The 15,250-nt window shown below is 38.8% G+C and overlaps 1 protein-coding gene across 1 annotated transcript in view; it reads left to right on the plus strand.

The window, feature by feature from the left end:
* Positions 1 to 15,250, plus strand: part of LOC149261861 (clast3-like protein) — a 228,405-nt gene that overhangs the window by 20,067 nt on the left and 193,088 nt on the right. Inside the window, exon 3 of the mRNA XM_089422850.1 lies at positions 11,046 to 11,104. Coding sequence (XP_089278976.1) covers positions 11,046 to 11,104 — 59 coding nt within the window. The remainder of the gene's footprint in view (positions 1 to 11,045; positions 11,105 to 15,250) is intronic.

The raw sequence follows: 15,250 nt of genomic DNA on the forward strand, positions 1-15,250 counted from the left end.
GCCCTAAAACAAGTTTAGTTTGAAGTGTTTGTCAAGATAAGGGGTTACAAGCCGTCCCCATAACTCAAAATAATAAAACTATGCATAAAAGCCCACATGTGTGGGTCGATATTCTCCATAAGCATGACGTCATGCTCCTTTTGGGCAATAAATATTGTGAAAGTGCATGGATGGGCTAGTGGGATGTCCCAGACTCCCATCATCACAATCATTTCCAATCCTTAAGGGGAAGCCCTCAAGAAGTGCCTCAAAATGCCTCCAAGTTCAAAACCATGCTCCTGGTGCCCTATGTCACCTTCTCAAGGGCTAGAAGGGTGACATTGCATCATCTCTATCAAACATTGGGGCTCCAAGTCCTAGTACAAGCCCTCCCGCCCTTGTCATCCTAGGGATGACCATCATCATTTGGACTGTGGATCAAGTCATGCCCATTAAATAGTGTCAAAGCCAACTTGGGGACATGTTGGGCCTAATGGGTACATCATCAAGGATATCCAACACTAAGCAGGAGGAGCTTACCATTTCAACATTTGGGGGTGCTCTGAGGTGTCAATCATTTGTTGGAGTCATCAAATTGCCCAACGTTCTTCTCTAGAGGGGAAATATTGCACTTGCAAGGTCATCATTGCTCTCAGGAAATGTAAAACAACTTGGGTATGATGTGTAGTGGAGATATGAAAGGACCTTGCTGCTGTGTGAAAGGAACACATGGGAAAACCATCTCAAAATCAAGTGAAAGTAACCAATCATTAGGGACAATGACCATAAATGCATCATAGCGGACCATACTTAATTGTCAAGGGCATAATAATACTTCAAATTGGTATCACCTTCAAATATCTAACTAGACCAAGTCCTGTAAAAGCGTTCACTACCTATGTTAGGGATGGTTAGATGGTCAACCCTATTAGGTGCTTTTAGCCTCTAAGGGGAAGTGACATGTCCTAGGTTAACCCTTCATTTCATAGGTGTTTGTGATAATGTGAGCAATGGAGGGGAAATGCTTTATGGCAAGGTGCCTTGGTCATGGGATCAACTGATGGAGGTCTACCACCTTGAGTGTATAGATATATGAAGGGAGTAATTGTGGAGGAATGAGTTACCCCTTTTTTTGGCCTGCTTTTTCCACCTCTTTCGTGTGCCCTTTACTTCTTTTTGATAATGCTTCGATATGGAGCATAGCTTAACCTCTTTCGTGTGCCCTTTATTTCTTTTTGATAATGCTTTGATAGGGAGCATAGCCTAAGTGTCCAAGCTTGCTTTTAATGATATATCATTTATTTACCCTTTAATGATGAGCTAGCTTCATAGTCATTAGGGTTGGGACATGAAAGGCTTCCTCTATTGCGTGATGGAGCACCAAATGCTTAGGAACCGGTTGATGGCTAATGAGGGGGATAGATCTCATGCTAGGTTTTTTCCTACATGCTAATTAATGTCCTGGTCATAGTTTGCATTTTATCTTTTTTTTTTCTTTAATTGTGGCCATCTTATGTTTTTCCCTTTCTTTTAGCTGTATCAACCTCCTAGGCAAAGTTTCAAGCCTAGACTTAAGGTTGAGGATATAAGGGTGCCAATCCCAATGAATCGATGACAACAAACCCGGATTATGGATATGAAATTAGGGGAATAGTGGAAAGTGGTAAGTATGGAAAGGTTATGGACATGCTTTTTCAATCGAAGTTTCTTAGTTATTTTCCCTCATATAACCCTAAGGTCTTAGAGGAGGTCCCAGTGGACTAGGGTCAAAAACTAACCCCCTTGGTATGGTGAGAGAACAAGTTTATAGTCAAGATTGGTCAATCATCTAGATCATCCCTTAATCCATGTTAGGACACTCGAAACATTAAGTAAAAGCACATGATTGCAAAATGCTTAAAGTACCTGTTGAATGGTGACCCACCTTCCTTTAAGAGGAATGCCGGATGGTGAGAGGTATTTGATCGGTGCAAATAACAAAGGAATATGGCATATCCCGATATACAGAGCAATGTAGGGCTGTTGGCTGGTTGACTGTGTGATGTAGGAGAATTTTTTTTCTCCTATGGGGTCACCCACTTTTTGGTGGGTAATATCTGGCTCCAACTTGGGGACATGTGCTCACCGTAGAGCACATGATTGATATGCTTGAATCGAGAGTTCATTAAAACCTCAACAATTGTTGGGCTCACAGACCTGTTACTTGTACACTCAAATCAACTTGCTTGATAGCATGTGAATGGGGTGTTGATCGTCACCCTTGTGATTATATGATATATATAAAATAAATACTGGAAAGAAAAGTTAGCTAAATGCAATCTAATCTACTATGCAAACACATCAACACTAATAAAGATTAAAGTAGGATGCACACATAGTAATGCAATGCAACGATCTAATATAATCTATGCCCATTCTCTTTAATTAGTCCTAAGAGAATTAATGACTAACTTCATGAGAGCATCCTCTTGAACCATATTGATCCTTGAAGCATACTTGATGAATTTTACCACATGATCCATTGCCGAAGAAGGGTTACCATCAAAATTTTGGAACATTTGTCATACAATTTGTACCATAATGATTAGGATATCGTTAACATCCAAAGCATGTACATTTCATGCAAATTCCATGGAGCCATTGTGTTGAATCTTGTATGACAATCAATTGTGGAGTTGCCAGTGTGAACTCAAAATGCCTTGAAATTTGCTTGCTTCACCCTAAAAGCATGGAAACATTTAAAGCTCAATGAAGAACTAGGTATTTGTTCTTCCAATGGAGTCGCCATATGAGTAGATTTATCCTTGTCTATGGGGTAAGCTCAATCAAGAAAATGAAGCTTAGACTTTGGATTGCAAGGAGGTTGACTCAACTCTTCCCCAACAATGGTGCCATTGTCAATTAGCAACAATTACAACAAATTACATTTGGATCATAGCAATAGTTCAATCACATGTAAAATAATGAAAAATCTACAATAAACTTACAATTCTTCCATATGAAAAGACCTTTTTCCGATCCCAAAAAGACATCTCCAATACACAGCCAATCTGCAATAGCATATGCTCCATAAAAATCACATCTCCACAAGCAGTGAATTAGATAGAGGTTAAATCGTGCCCTAGAAGAGGGGCCAAAACTCAAGTGTGATGATGAATAAAGTCAAGTGAGGGATCCTCTACATATATGAGATCTATCCCTCACTTTTACAAAATAAAATTAGCCTATTAGCTCTAAAACAAGTTTAATTTGAGTGTTCATCATGATAAGGAGTTACATGTCAACTCCATAGCTAAAAATAATAAAGCTATGCCATAAAAGCCCACATGTGTGGGTCAATATCCTCCATAAGCATGATGTCATGCCCTTTTTGGGCAATAAATGTTGTGAAAGTGCATGAATGGGCTAGTGGGATGTCCCATCATCATAATCAACTCCAATCATTGAGGGGAAGCCCTCAAGAAGTGCCTCAAAATGCCTCCAAGTGTCAAAACCATGCTCTGGGTGCCCTATGTCACCTTCTCAAGGGCTAGAAGGGTGACATGGCATCATCTCTCTCTAGCGTTGGGGCTCCAAGTGGTAGTACAAACCCTCCCTTGTCATCTTGGGGATGACCATCATCATCTGGACTTCAGATCAAGTCATGCCCATCAAACATTGTTAAGGGAAACCTAGGGGCATGCCGGGTCCACTGGGTACATCATCAAGAATATTCAACACCAAGCGAGAGGAGCTCAACTTTTCAACATCAGGGGGTACTTTGAGGTGTCAATCATTTGTTGGAGTAATCAAAGTGCCCAACATTCTACTTTGGAGGGGAAATGTTGCATTTACAAGGTCATCACTGCTCTCTGGAAATGTAAAATGGCCTCTGCATGATGTGTAGTGGAGGTATGAATGTGCCCTCAAGGCCTCTGCTGTTGTGTGAAGAATTGCGTGGCAAAACCATCTCATCCCAATGGACTTCCTCCAACTTGATAGAGACCTTCAACCCTAAATCCAAGAGTGAATGCATCTTTCGGGTTCCTTTGCTAAACATGAACCTTCCCATCAACGAAAGTCACCTTGAAACCCTTATCTTCCACCACAGAAATAGAGACCATGTTCTTTTTTAGATCAGGTACATACAAGACTTCTTGTAAGTGAAGGGTTTGACCTTGATTTAAGTGAAGAGTAACAATCCTAATTCCTTTCACGAGATAAGTGGCATTTCCCCAAATATAATCTCCATATTAGTCTTCTTTTCAATCAAGTTTGAGAGGGCCTCCTTGTACCCAGTGAAGTGCCTTGAGGCATCACTATCAATCAACCAATGATCCAATGTATTTGGAGGAGAGGCGGTGGTAATTGCGGAAATAAGATAAAATTCTTTTTTCTTTTCTATAACATTAACTTCTTCATACTTGGAGTTTCTCGACTTCTTGGGAGGACGACCATTTCTATATCGAGCATTGAGAGCATTCCTCTTTCCTTTGTTGTTGAACCTGTTGTTCCTTTGATTGCCATTGCCTTTGAAGTTGTTGTTATTGTTGTCATTATCTCTTGGAGTATCCTTCTTGTGAGGAAACTCTAGCAAAGTGGCCAAACCTATTGCAATTGAAGCATCTTCCTTTTCTTCCTTCTTTGAATCTCGGCTTGAATCCTTGACCTTGTCTTCTCGGACCAGCATTGTTCTTCCTTTTAGCATACGCGAAGAAGGTGGTAGGATTGTTTCCATTTAAGGGCTTGTCTCTTTCCATCATCCTTATTTCTTCTTGAGTGCATCTAGTCAATAATTCATCAAATCCCGAAATCCTGTCATTGTTGAGGATGGTAGTGTTAAACTCATCCCATTCTCTTGTAAGGCCTCCAAGTGCAATAAGAGTGAGCTCCCTGTCCCCAATAACTTCTCCAATAGATAGGAGATCATTCTTGATTTCGGTAATCCTCATGAAGTAGGATTGAATGGATTCTCCTCTATCCATCTTGATGTATTTCAACAACTTGTTCTTGAGAAAGAGAACTTGATTTGGATTATTTACTTTGAAAATCCCAACCAGTGTGTCATATATCTCCTTAGAGGTTTCCAAATCAAAAATATAGGCAACCAAAGGCTTGTGAATAGAATCAACAATAATTTTCTTAGCTTTAACCTCACCTTTTTTGTACTTTGTTTGTGCAGCAACGGATGCATTTGAAGGAGGCTCCACTACTCTTCTTTTGACATAGTCCATAACATCATTTTCTTCCAAAGGACAATCTAGAGACATCTTCCATGCATGATAGTTGGATTTGTCCTTAAGCTTGTCCACAGATTCGAATTAAGTTGTAGTCGTCATTGGGACTAGTTCCAAGTTCTTGTCCAAAAAGATTCCTTAGTGATTGCTTTTCTTCACTGTTGCTTGGGCCGTGTTTTCACCTGAGCTCTGATACCATGTTAATTTGAGATAACAATGGTATGTTCTATGCTTAGCACAATTTACTTCAATGTTTCTTTAGCAACCCAATGACAATTTCCAATTATTTCCAGTAGCAACCACATTAACTTAATCACATTGACAATAAATGCAGATAGAACATAAAAACATATGCAGAAAACATGCCAAGACAAGAGGGCATCAGATTTGGTGGATGCTATGGAAAACCCCCAATGTGGGGAAAACCCTTTGATCAAATCTTCTTCTTATTATTCAATAGTTCAACAGAGAGAGAGAGTACAATAATCAAATTCACTTGCCCAATACACAGTCAAATCAACCCTGTAAAATATTGCATTCAACTGCAGTCAATTTCAACCCTAACCAGAAAGTCAACGTTGGTTAAAACAACAAAAACACTTCACCAATGCAACTCGGTCCTCCTTGATCAAACTCAGCCTGAAGAGGAGGTCAAATGCAGCCCAAAACAAATTGGTCAAACTCGGTCAAAGGAGAGAGAAAATCTGATGTGATTTTATGCGTATGCGGTCAAAAGAGAAGTCAATGTTGGTCAAACAATGCTAAACACCTCGATTTTTGTGCCAATAAATGCGGCCTCAAGAGAGCGAAATTCTGCCCCAGAAAACACAATCAAACTTGGTCAATGAAGCCTTGGTCAATGCTGCCCTGAAACCTTGAAATTTTCGGCGTGCAAATTGACCCAGAAATTCGTCCTTCATCCACACGTGGGAGAGAGAGAGAGAGATGATCACCAAGCTGTACAGACCAATCAGATTAGGAGAGAGAAGAAATGATGAGTGAGTGATGTCCAAATGAGGAGAGACGTCACTCTTATTTGTCCAATTCATTGAGGGTGAAAGGACACACCTATTGGGCTTCTTGAGCCTACATTGAGCTGAGGCCGACCTTAACAATTTGTGCACGAGAGAGAATAAATTCAAATTTCCACTTCTGCTTGTCCGAATGCGATGATATCTATATCAAATTTGGATCTCTTGGAAAGAGGAATCCAATGCAATAATCATCTCCATCATGAGTTGTCCCAAGGTGGAATTTGGTCCTAGTTGCCAATTTTAACATCTCTTCTTTCCTAAAAACAAGTTCGAATGAGGCAAATGATAGTCTCTTTTCTCCTTTTGTTTGCTTGGGGGAAATCCTTAGGAATGGATGGCTATGATTTAATCTTGAGATCTTAGATTGGAGGGCTAAGATTAATTCCCAAGATTTGGACCCCTCATACATTGGCCCCATCTTTAAGTGGCTTCCTAGTACTTTATAATGTCTTTTCTCCTTGGTCACTTTTTCTCTCATAAAGTGAACTTTAAATATAAAGTCACTTTAATTTTATAAGTGTCACATGTACTTTTTCCTCATAAAGTGATTTTATAACACAAGTCACTTTAATAATAAAGTACAAGGTACATAGTACATTAAAAGTACATTTTCCCCTCATGACTTAATTATAACACCTCAAGTCCACCACAAAAGTTATTAAAGTGTCTTCCTAGGCCTAGAGACCAAAGACCATGGGAGACACTTAGATGATCTTAGCAGTTGATGGACACCCTATGCACCCTCAAATGGCAGAACATTGAGCTCTCTTGCTTGGCCTTGACACTACTTGATGTGCATGCCTTGATCCAAAGTCCAGATGAGGATGGTTATCCACCAAGATGATTGAGGAGGGCTTGTTGCACCTTTTGGAGCCCCAACACTGAAAGAAGAGCACATTATGTTGTCTACTTGGCACCCATAAAAACGACGCAAGGCACCCGCAACTGGCTTTTGGACACATGGAGGTGCGTTAAGGCTTGATTTGAGGACCTTCCCTCAATTGAGGTTGATCATGATGCTTGGAGACCCATATAGCCCTTCCAGTGCATTGTTGGAGCATTTTGAGCCCTAAAAGAGCATGACATCATCCCTTTTAGAGGTTTATGGCTCACATATGTGGCATTTATTGGCATATTTTGTTGTTGAGCTAGTGGGTTGGCTTGTAACCCAATTTCACTTTATGTTTACTCAAAATAAAACTTGTTATAGGGGCTTTTAGTCAATTATTAGAGGTGATAGACTTCATATAAAAAGAGGATCACCTCTTTCATTTGTCCATCATCACACTTGTGTGTTTCAACCTCTCTAGAAAAGCTTGACTTGCCTTGTTGTACTTTGCTACCCGCAGAGATGTAATGGTTATTGGAGACTAGTTTTTGTTGTAGAGATGTCATTTTGGGATTGAAATAAGGCATTTTCTTGGATAAATTATGAGTATTTTGTCGCATATCTTTTATGGTGTTGCATGTAATGGAATATTGCAAGGGATTCTATATTGTTCCTTGTTTAAATGCAAATGTTTATTCGAAATTCTTGGCAATTATTGCATGTGAAATCCATTACCTTTGAACTCCTAGAAAACCTCCTAGTGAGCCTTTTTCTAGTGAATTTATCCCCTCATAAAATGACAGCCTGGGTTAGAAAGTGAAAACTAGGGTTTTCCATCTTTCTCCCTTCAAAGATTTGATATCTCTATGGTTGAAGTTCCTCATTGTTAGAGGAATTTCACCACATGCAACAATTAGGCATGGTTTCATTACAGAGGTCTACAATAGAAGAATGATTGTCATGACTCACAATCCTCCTCCCCTTTGCTTGGGAATTTGCCTAAGCCTCCATGCTATCTCCATTTTCAAAATTTAATCATGAATGTTTGATTGATTCACAACTTTTCTTGTATCATTGCCTTGGGATCACCTTCATTTTTCCTCTATATCTTGGTAATAACCCTTTCATTTACCATGTCTATTTTAGGTTGTTTGTAGATGCATATTACAACTTCATTAAGGCATTTAGTCTTTGGTGATGCTGTGATTGCACCTCATGTCTTCAGGTTGTAATTTCATCTGTTATTATTCATCATAGCTGATGGAATTCTTTTCTGTAGTCTGTTATAAAGGTCCTACTTTATGAAATGATTCATATTGAATCATTTGTACTAAGATTAAGGAAATACTGTATGTAGTGTCTATTTGTCATTCATTGTCTATAATATGTCATGTGTGGTTATTTGCCATCCATAGGTTTCACAAACATTACAATGAAAGGTGGGGTCCTTCCCATTTCCATTTGAATGTTAAATAATTTTTTTGGCTCATACTTGTACTGGGTCTACCTGTTGTTTTGCATCGTCTGCCATCAAACACTTTGAAGTCTATATATTATATCTTCAATATGGCACTTGATCTACAATGCTAGCTGTCCTTGCTAAAAGACTTTCCAAGGTGTATCCCAGTCAGTTTTCCCTTGTTGATACCAGTGGGCAAGTTGTCTCTTTTCCTCTTCTTCATGTCTTGCAGTTTTCTCCTCTAGGCTTCCATGAATACTCAGTCTGCAAAATAAACCTCTGGCATGGTAATCAATTCACCTTGCAGGCTGTGAACAATTTTGCCTTTGGGTCCATATCTCTGTTTTCCTTTGAAAGGAGGGCCAGGTTTCCCTGGTTGTTAGAAGAATGCAATGGATTGATATGGTGTTGCAGGTGTGAATTTAACTTTCCTTGTTTCAGAATATTTCTTAAAGCAATATGATAAAGTTTGTGAAAATGATCATAGGAAAAAACTCACTCATTGACTGGTGCTTTCATCTTCCTCCATCTCTGTTGTTCCAATATTTCTCTTTTCCTTTGACAGTTAGCTTCTTGTTGCTTGCTAGCCAACTCTTGTTCTATTTGGCTGCATCACATTACCGGCATGCTAGGGATGTCAACTCGTGGAGCATAAAATTTGAAACTTCATTCCAACCAAAATTCTCCTCTAACTCGCATTATTTCTTATCCATCTCCTTTAAAATGATGTAGTCTTTAATTACTGTTCATTAAATGTATGAAAGTCTTCTACATGAGCAATTGGTAGAAAGTGGTTAAGTTGCCAGAGCACTGGCACAGCGCTTTCTTGATCATTTCACTTGAGCGATATAGAAGCATAGCTTACTGATAAACAGGAAAGACCTTTCCTAATTGTACTCCTTATGATTGGACATTTCAGCAGTTGCTCTTACAGATGGTAGCAATCTGACAATTTAACAAACTTGTCCACTTACATATGCGGGGGATAGCATAAATCATTTCTGCAGCTGTTGCTTCTGGCTTTCAGAAGTGCCTTGATAACAATGGATGGATAATAAGGGATTGAGAAAAAAAGCAAATCAATCAATTTTTAAGGCCAACACGCCGGATACAAGCGAGAGAATACACACAATAGATAAACACAACAACAATAGAGGTAAAGAAAGGCAGCAGCCGCGAAGACAGGGGACCTTGGGACTGTTTACTCTTTTGGGAAAACTTGAGGATACTGTTTTCCTAAACTGACTAGATCTCTTTTTCACTTTCAGCATCTCAGAGAAAAAATCTATTCTAATTACTGATGATGTTTCTTCAGGCTTGATTTCAGAGGTTCCAACCTCTGAGAGAGGTTTTCCCGTAGAAGTTTCAGAAACATGTGTCATTTGAGCAAAAATTATCAATACCATAGGCCCTGTTGGCCTGGTTTCTAAAAATGCTCTTTCAAAAATAAAGAGGCTTCAGCACCGTTTAAACTCTTGAAGACAACTACTGTAATCAATTGTGATTAGAGTTTCCTATGTTAACTCTAAATTGGCCCCAGGTATTGCAATATAATTAGGTCAATTCCCCGAACTGAGTAATTGCATGACTTGTACAATTCAGATCAAGACGAAGAGTACACAGAAAGTAATAGAAGGATGACATGCATGGCCAAGTTCTGATTGTCCACATATATCAGATAAGAATAAAAAATAGAAGCAAGTAAAGAATGTTTCATTGATATTAAATGTCTTATTTATAGAGGATTATTTCTACATTGTATAGAGGGGACAGATATAGCCAGGGTAATTGCATGACTTGTACAATTCAGATCAAGATGAAGAGTACAAAGAAAGTAATAGAAGGATGACTTGCATGGCCAAGTTCTGATTGTTCACATGTATCAGATAAGAATGAAAGATAGAAGCAAGCAAAGAATGTTTCATTGATATTAAATGCCTTATTTATAGAGGATTATTTCTAAATTGTATAGAGGGGACAGATATAGCCAGGGTAAGACACCTAAATCAATCAGTTCCCTTGTTCTCAATGCTTGTATTTTACATAAATAGCGGCTGTGGAGTGTGGCAGACATAAGGAGATGGTCTAAACAACATCCCACTGATATCAACTTATCACTAAGATTCATTCTGAGCAGTACTTATTTGATATCAAAACATATAAACTTACTCATTACATGCCTCTTGCTTTTTTGCTATGCTCTAGTTTCTGACACCTTGAATTTTTGTTGATTTATCTAAATTGCTTCAATGATATAAAAAACTGTTAATATTTACTTTATGTGTAGAGCTAAATCGGCAACATTTTTTTGCTAGAAGAACTTAGTTTAGAAAGCAAGGAATAGTTAGTTTTATTTTTCGCTTTACTTTCTGTCATTATGGAACAATGGAGTGTAAGCCCATTGTTTTTCTTTCCACTATTAATGGAGCAATGAACTTTAATTATCTAAATGCATTGGGCTTTTGGTTAATTGGTTTACATAAAATTTTGGTATGCTCAGTTCCATGTTGCTGCTCCTAAAATGACAGTTTTTGAGGATTTGGAGAATAACTTGAGTATCATTCAGCAAAGAGCTCCGATTATGAAGGTTTGTCTTTTAGCCCCTTTCAGTCTGCATGTGTTTAATTCATGAGCGAGGGCCTTTTGAGAAATACATTGTTGCATATGATATACGTTAAATGGGTCATACATATTACATACTTGCGTTTTTTGTAATCAGAAAGGTGAATGTGTAAGAAAATTAATTTATACTGCCTTGTGTTGGAATTTGGTAGCTATAAATTTGCAAGGTCATTTGAATTTGAGTTTCTTGTTGATTTTTTTATCCTTTTTTTGTTGAAACTCTAATGTTCTATGCTGTAACAATCACTCTATTCCAAAACTTCTTTCTGCTGCAATATTAGTTAAGCAATTGTAGATAGAACATAAACCAAATGTACAATAGAAGACAACCAAGAACAAAATGAGTCGCAAAGAATTTAGTTCCAATGACCAGGGCAAAACCCAACTAGTTTGTTTTCTTCTATTAGATATCAATTGTTCAACAGAGATACAAACTACAATGAGAGATCAAGAGAATGAGTAAGTTCACCCAAATCTGAACAAGCTATAGCATAAAGATCATTGGTAGTAGCAGCAGATGCAAACACTGAATCAACCTTTCCTTCAACTGAATCAACACTGAAACACTGAATCAACCTTGGCTCACCAAGTTCTGCTCTTACTCTCCAAGTCTCTCTCACAATCTTTTTCAAGTCTCTCCAACTCTTTCTCAAGTTCGAATTCTTCTTTCACAATGCACAAGTAGTTGAGGAGAAGAGATGATATGAGATACATATATAGGAGGAACAACGAATTATTGTCATAAAGGAGGAGCAACATGCATGCCTTGAGGAAGAGTAACATATGCCATTTAAGGAAAAGGCAACGCATAACTTAGTAACTTATGTCATTAAGGAGATGAACGCATGCCTTAGTAACTTACGCCATTAGGGAGATGAACGCATGACATAAAGGAGAGAGTGTAACACATGCATTAAAGAGAGTGTAAGAGGAATCTTTTATGACATGCCTTTAATGAGTTTAAGAGGAATATGCCATGTCTTTAATGAGAGCGTAAGAGAGAGTGTAATGTACCCATTAAGTTAGAGAGAGTAATGTAGTGCCATGTGAGTCATCAAGGAGAGAGAGGTGCGAAGTGATTGAGAGACACGAAGGTAAGGTGACTTGTAGTTCCTTTTAATAAAGTATCATAGTAACATAAAGGATAACAATAATAATAATATTGATGATTAAGTCGAGATTGAACTATTAGTATTGATTAATGATAAGTTAAATGATTTTCCATCAACTATACCTGATTACCAATTGATGCGATGTGATTTACTATTTTTAGAAAGTCATACTTGAGAAGCTAGACATGTCTTTCTATTTTTAGAAAGTGACGCCAGAATTGTAAGAATTGAGATTTTATTTAAGGAAATTCATCCTTGAGTTACCAATTTTCAACACTCCCTAGCTTCTTTGCTAGGGAGGAATTTCTTTCTACAACAAAGATCTCTGCTTTCTCTGCTCATCTTTGCTTCGGAACAATGACGTCTATGTCTAATGAAGAAGAATCATCTACCACCCGATATCCATTGATCTTCCCACCTTGACACAGACTTGGGGGGATTACCACTTGTCAACACATGACAAGGATCACACACAACCAAGATTTACCATAAGAGTCAAGTGGTAGAACACCTGCATCCACAAACTTTGGGGGGATTACCACTTGTCAACACATGACAAGGATCACGCATAACCAAGTCTCATCTTTGCTTGAGGGGATTACCACTTGTCAACACATGACAAGGATCGTGCACAACCAAGCTTTACCACACCCATTGGCTAGATGGGTGGCAATCCCAACAAGCACAACTTGTGGGTAGGATGCATACTAGGGTATACTCTTGGCAAGTCCCAAACTTGATGGTAGGGGGGATTACCACTTGTTAACACATGACTAGTATTGCGCACAACCTACAATCAAGAGTTCCCTCAGCCCTAGGAGCTTTCCTGGCTCCATTCCCAACTTGTGAGCTCAAACAAGAGGGAAGATCATAACTCAGTGTTCTCGATCATCCATGACCGCCCACACCCGGAAGGGTCACATCTGTTAGTCCAAGTTGCTCTTTGAATACCAAGAACTTCCCTTTCGGCAAAGGCTTGGTAAGTATTTCAGCTATCTGATCATCAAACGCAATATGATGGAGTCCCACTGCTCCTCTGCACCATTTCTCGTATATAGTGATATTTAATCTCAATGTGCTTGGACTTGTCATGGAACACGGGATTTTTTGCAAGTCCAATCCCACTCTTATTGTCCTAGTATATTTTGTCCTATCTAGTACATGTTCAAACAACTCTTCAAAGAGCTTCCTCAGCCATACTATCTCATAGCTAGCCATGCTAGCAACAATGTACACGACTTTAGCAGTGCTAAGGGCTACAAACTTTTGTTTTTAGCGCATCCAAGATATCATGGTAGATCCTAAGCTAGAGAAGCATCCAGATGTGCTCTTTCTGTCAGTAGAGTTACCAATCCAATCAACATCAAAATACCCATGTAGTCTCACATTTTCGGCACTATATTTCAATCCAAGATTGATGGTCCCATGCAGGTATTTCAGCAAATGCTTTGCAACAATCCATATTGGCTCAAAGTATTGACTGCAAAACATATGTCTGGTCTAGTGGTCACTAAGAACATCAATGCCCCATTCAATTGTCGATACTCAGAAGGATTTTCCAAATCAGGTTATGCAACTTCACCACATAACTTCTTGAAATTCATTTCCATTGGTGTATTCATGGACTTACATTTTGTCATACCAAATCTTTCCAGTAGCTTGACAACATATTTTTCTTAAGAAAGGAAAATCTCACTAGGTCTCTGCCATACCTCTAGACCCAAAAAGTAGCGCATCAAATGAAGGTTTTCATTTCAAACTTAGAAGCTAACTCCCTTTTACACTGGAGGATAAGAGGTTCTCCACCGGTCAAGAATAAGTCATCAACATATAATACCAAAATGAAAGGCATACCTTGGACCGTTTTGAAGTAGAGATTTGGATCAACATTGCTTTTGGCAAAACCAAACTTCATCAAGAAGCTACAAATGCAGGGATACCAAGCTCCTGGGGCTTGTTTCAATCCATAGAGAGCTTTTTTTAGTCTAACATGAGTTTTCTGGTCATGTACTTCAAAGCCCCTCAGTTGCTCCACAAATACTTCTTTCTTGAGGAAACCATGCAAAAAGTAGCTTTTACATCCATTTGGTGAAGAGTCCATCCCTGGCTAATAGTTAGAGCCACAATAGATCAGATGGTAGTATATCGGGCAACATGTACAAAAATCTCATCATAGTCTATTCCCTCTTTCTGAGAGAAGCCTCTAGTAACAAATCTAGCTTTATATTTTTCAATACTGCCATCCGCACCATGTTTAATTTTATACAACCATTTAGAAGCCACAACAGACTTACCTTTGGGTCTTGGAACTACTTCCCATACATCATTATGTATAAAGAACTCATATTCTTCAGCCATTGCATCTTTCCATACTTGATCTTTCACTGCTTCTTCAAAAGTGCATGGTTTAACCTGAATAATGTTGCTCATGGCTACAACATATCCTTGGAACCAACGTGGTTCTTGCTTTCTCTGAAGGTTCCTCTGGGGGCAGCATGTCTACCAACATCTTGTAGAGTGCCACGAAGCCAAAATGGTCTCTTTCTAGTAGGAGGATCACATGGAGGAGGATCTAAGGGGTCCATAGGCTTCATGGGTTCATCAACAAGATTAGGCTTAGACTTAGAATCTTCTTGAGCATCCAAGGCATCATCCTGACTCTCAACATTAGTAGGAGGAGGAGTGTCTCTTGCCTTTCCAAGAGCTGCATCTTCATCAAATGTTACATCCCTGCTAAACTCTATAGTTCTTTGACAAGGCATGTATATTATGTAAGCCTTAGCATTTTCACAATAACCAAAAAACTTACCTTTCTTACTTGAAGCTTCCAGTTTGGTCCTCTTTTCTTTTGGCACATGAAAGTAGACAGGGCAACCAAAGATCCTCAAGTGCCCAACCTCGGGCTTTTCACCAGTGAAGACTTCTTCAGGAGTCTTGTTGTTTAAGGCTCAGTGTGGAGATCTATTTTGGACATAGACAACAATGTTAGCAGCTTCTCC

Source organism: Pinus tabuliformis, chromosome 6, assembly GCF_031772625.1.
Source record: "Pinus tabuliformis cultivar Carrire ecotype Pingquan chromosome 6, CPIR1, whole genome shotgun sequence".
Taxonomy (NCBI): domain Eukaryota; kingdom Viridiplantae; phylum Streptophyta; class Pinopsida; order Pinales; family Pinaceae; genus Pinus; species Pinus tabuliformis.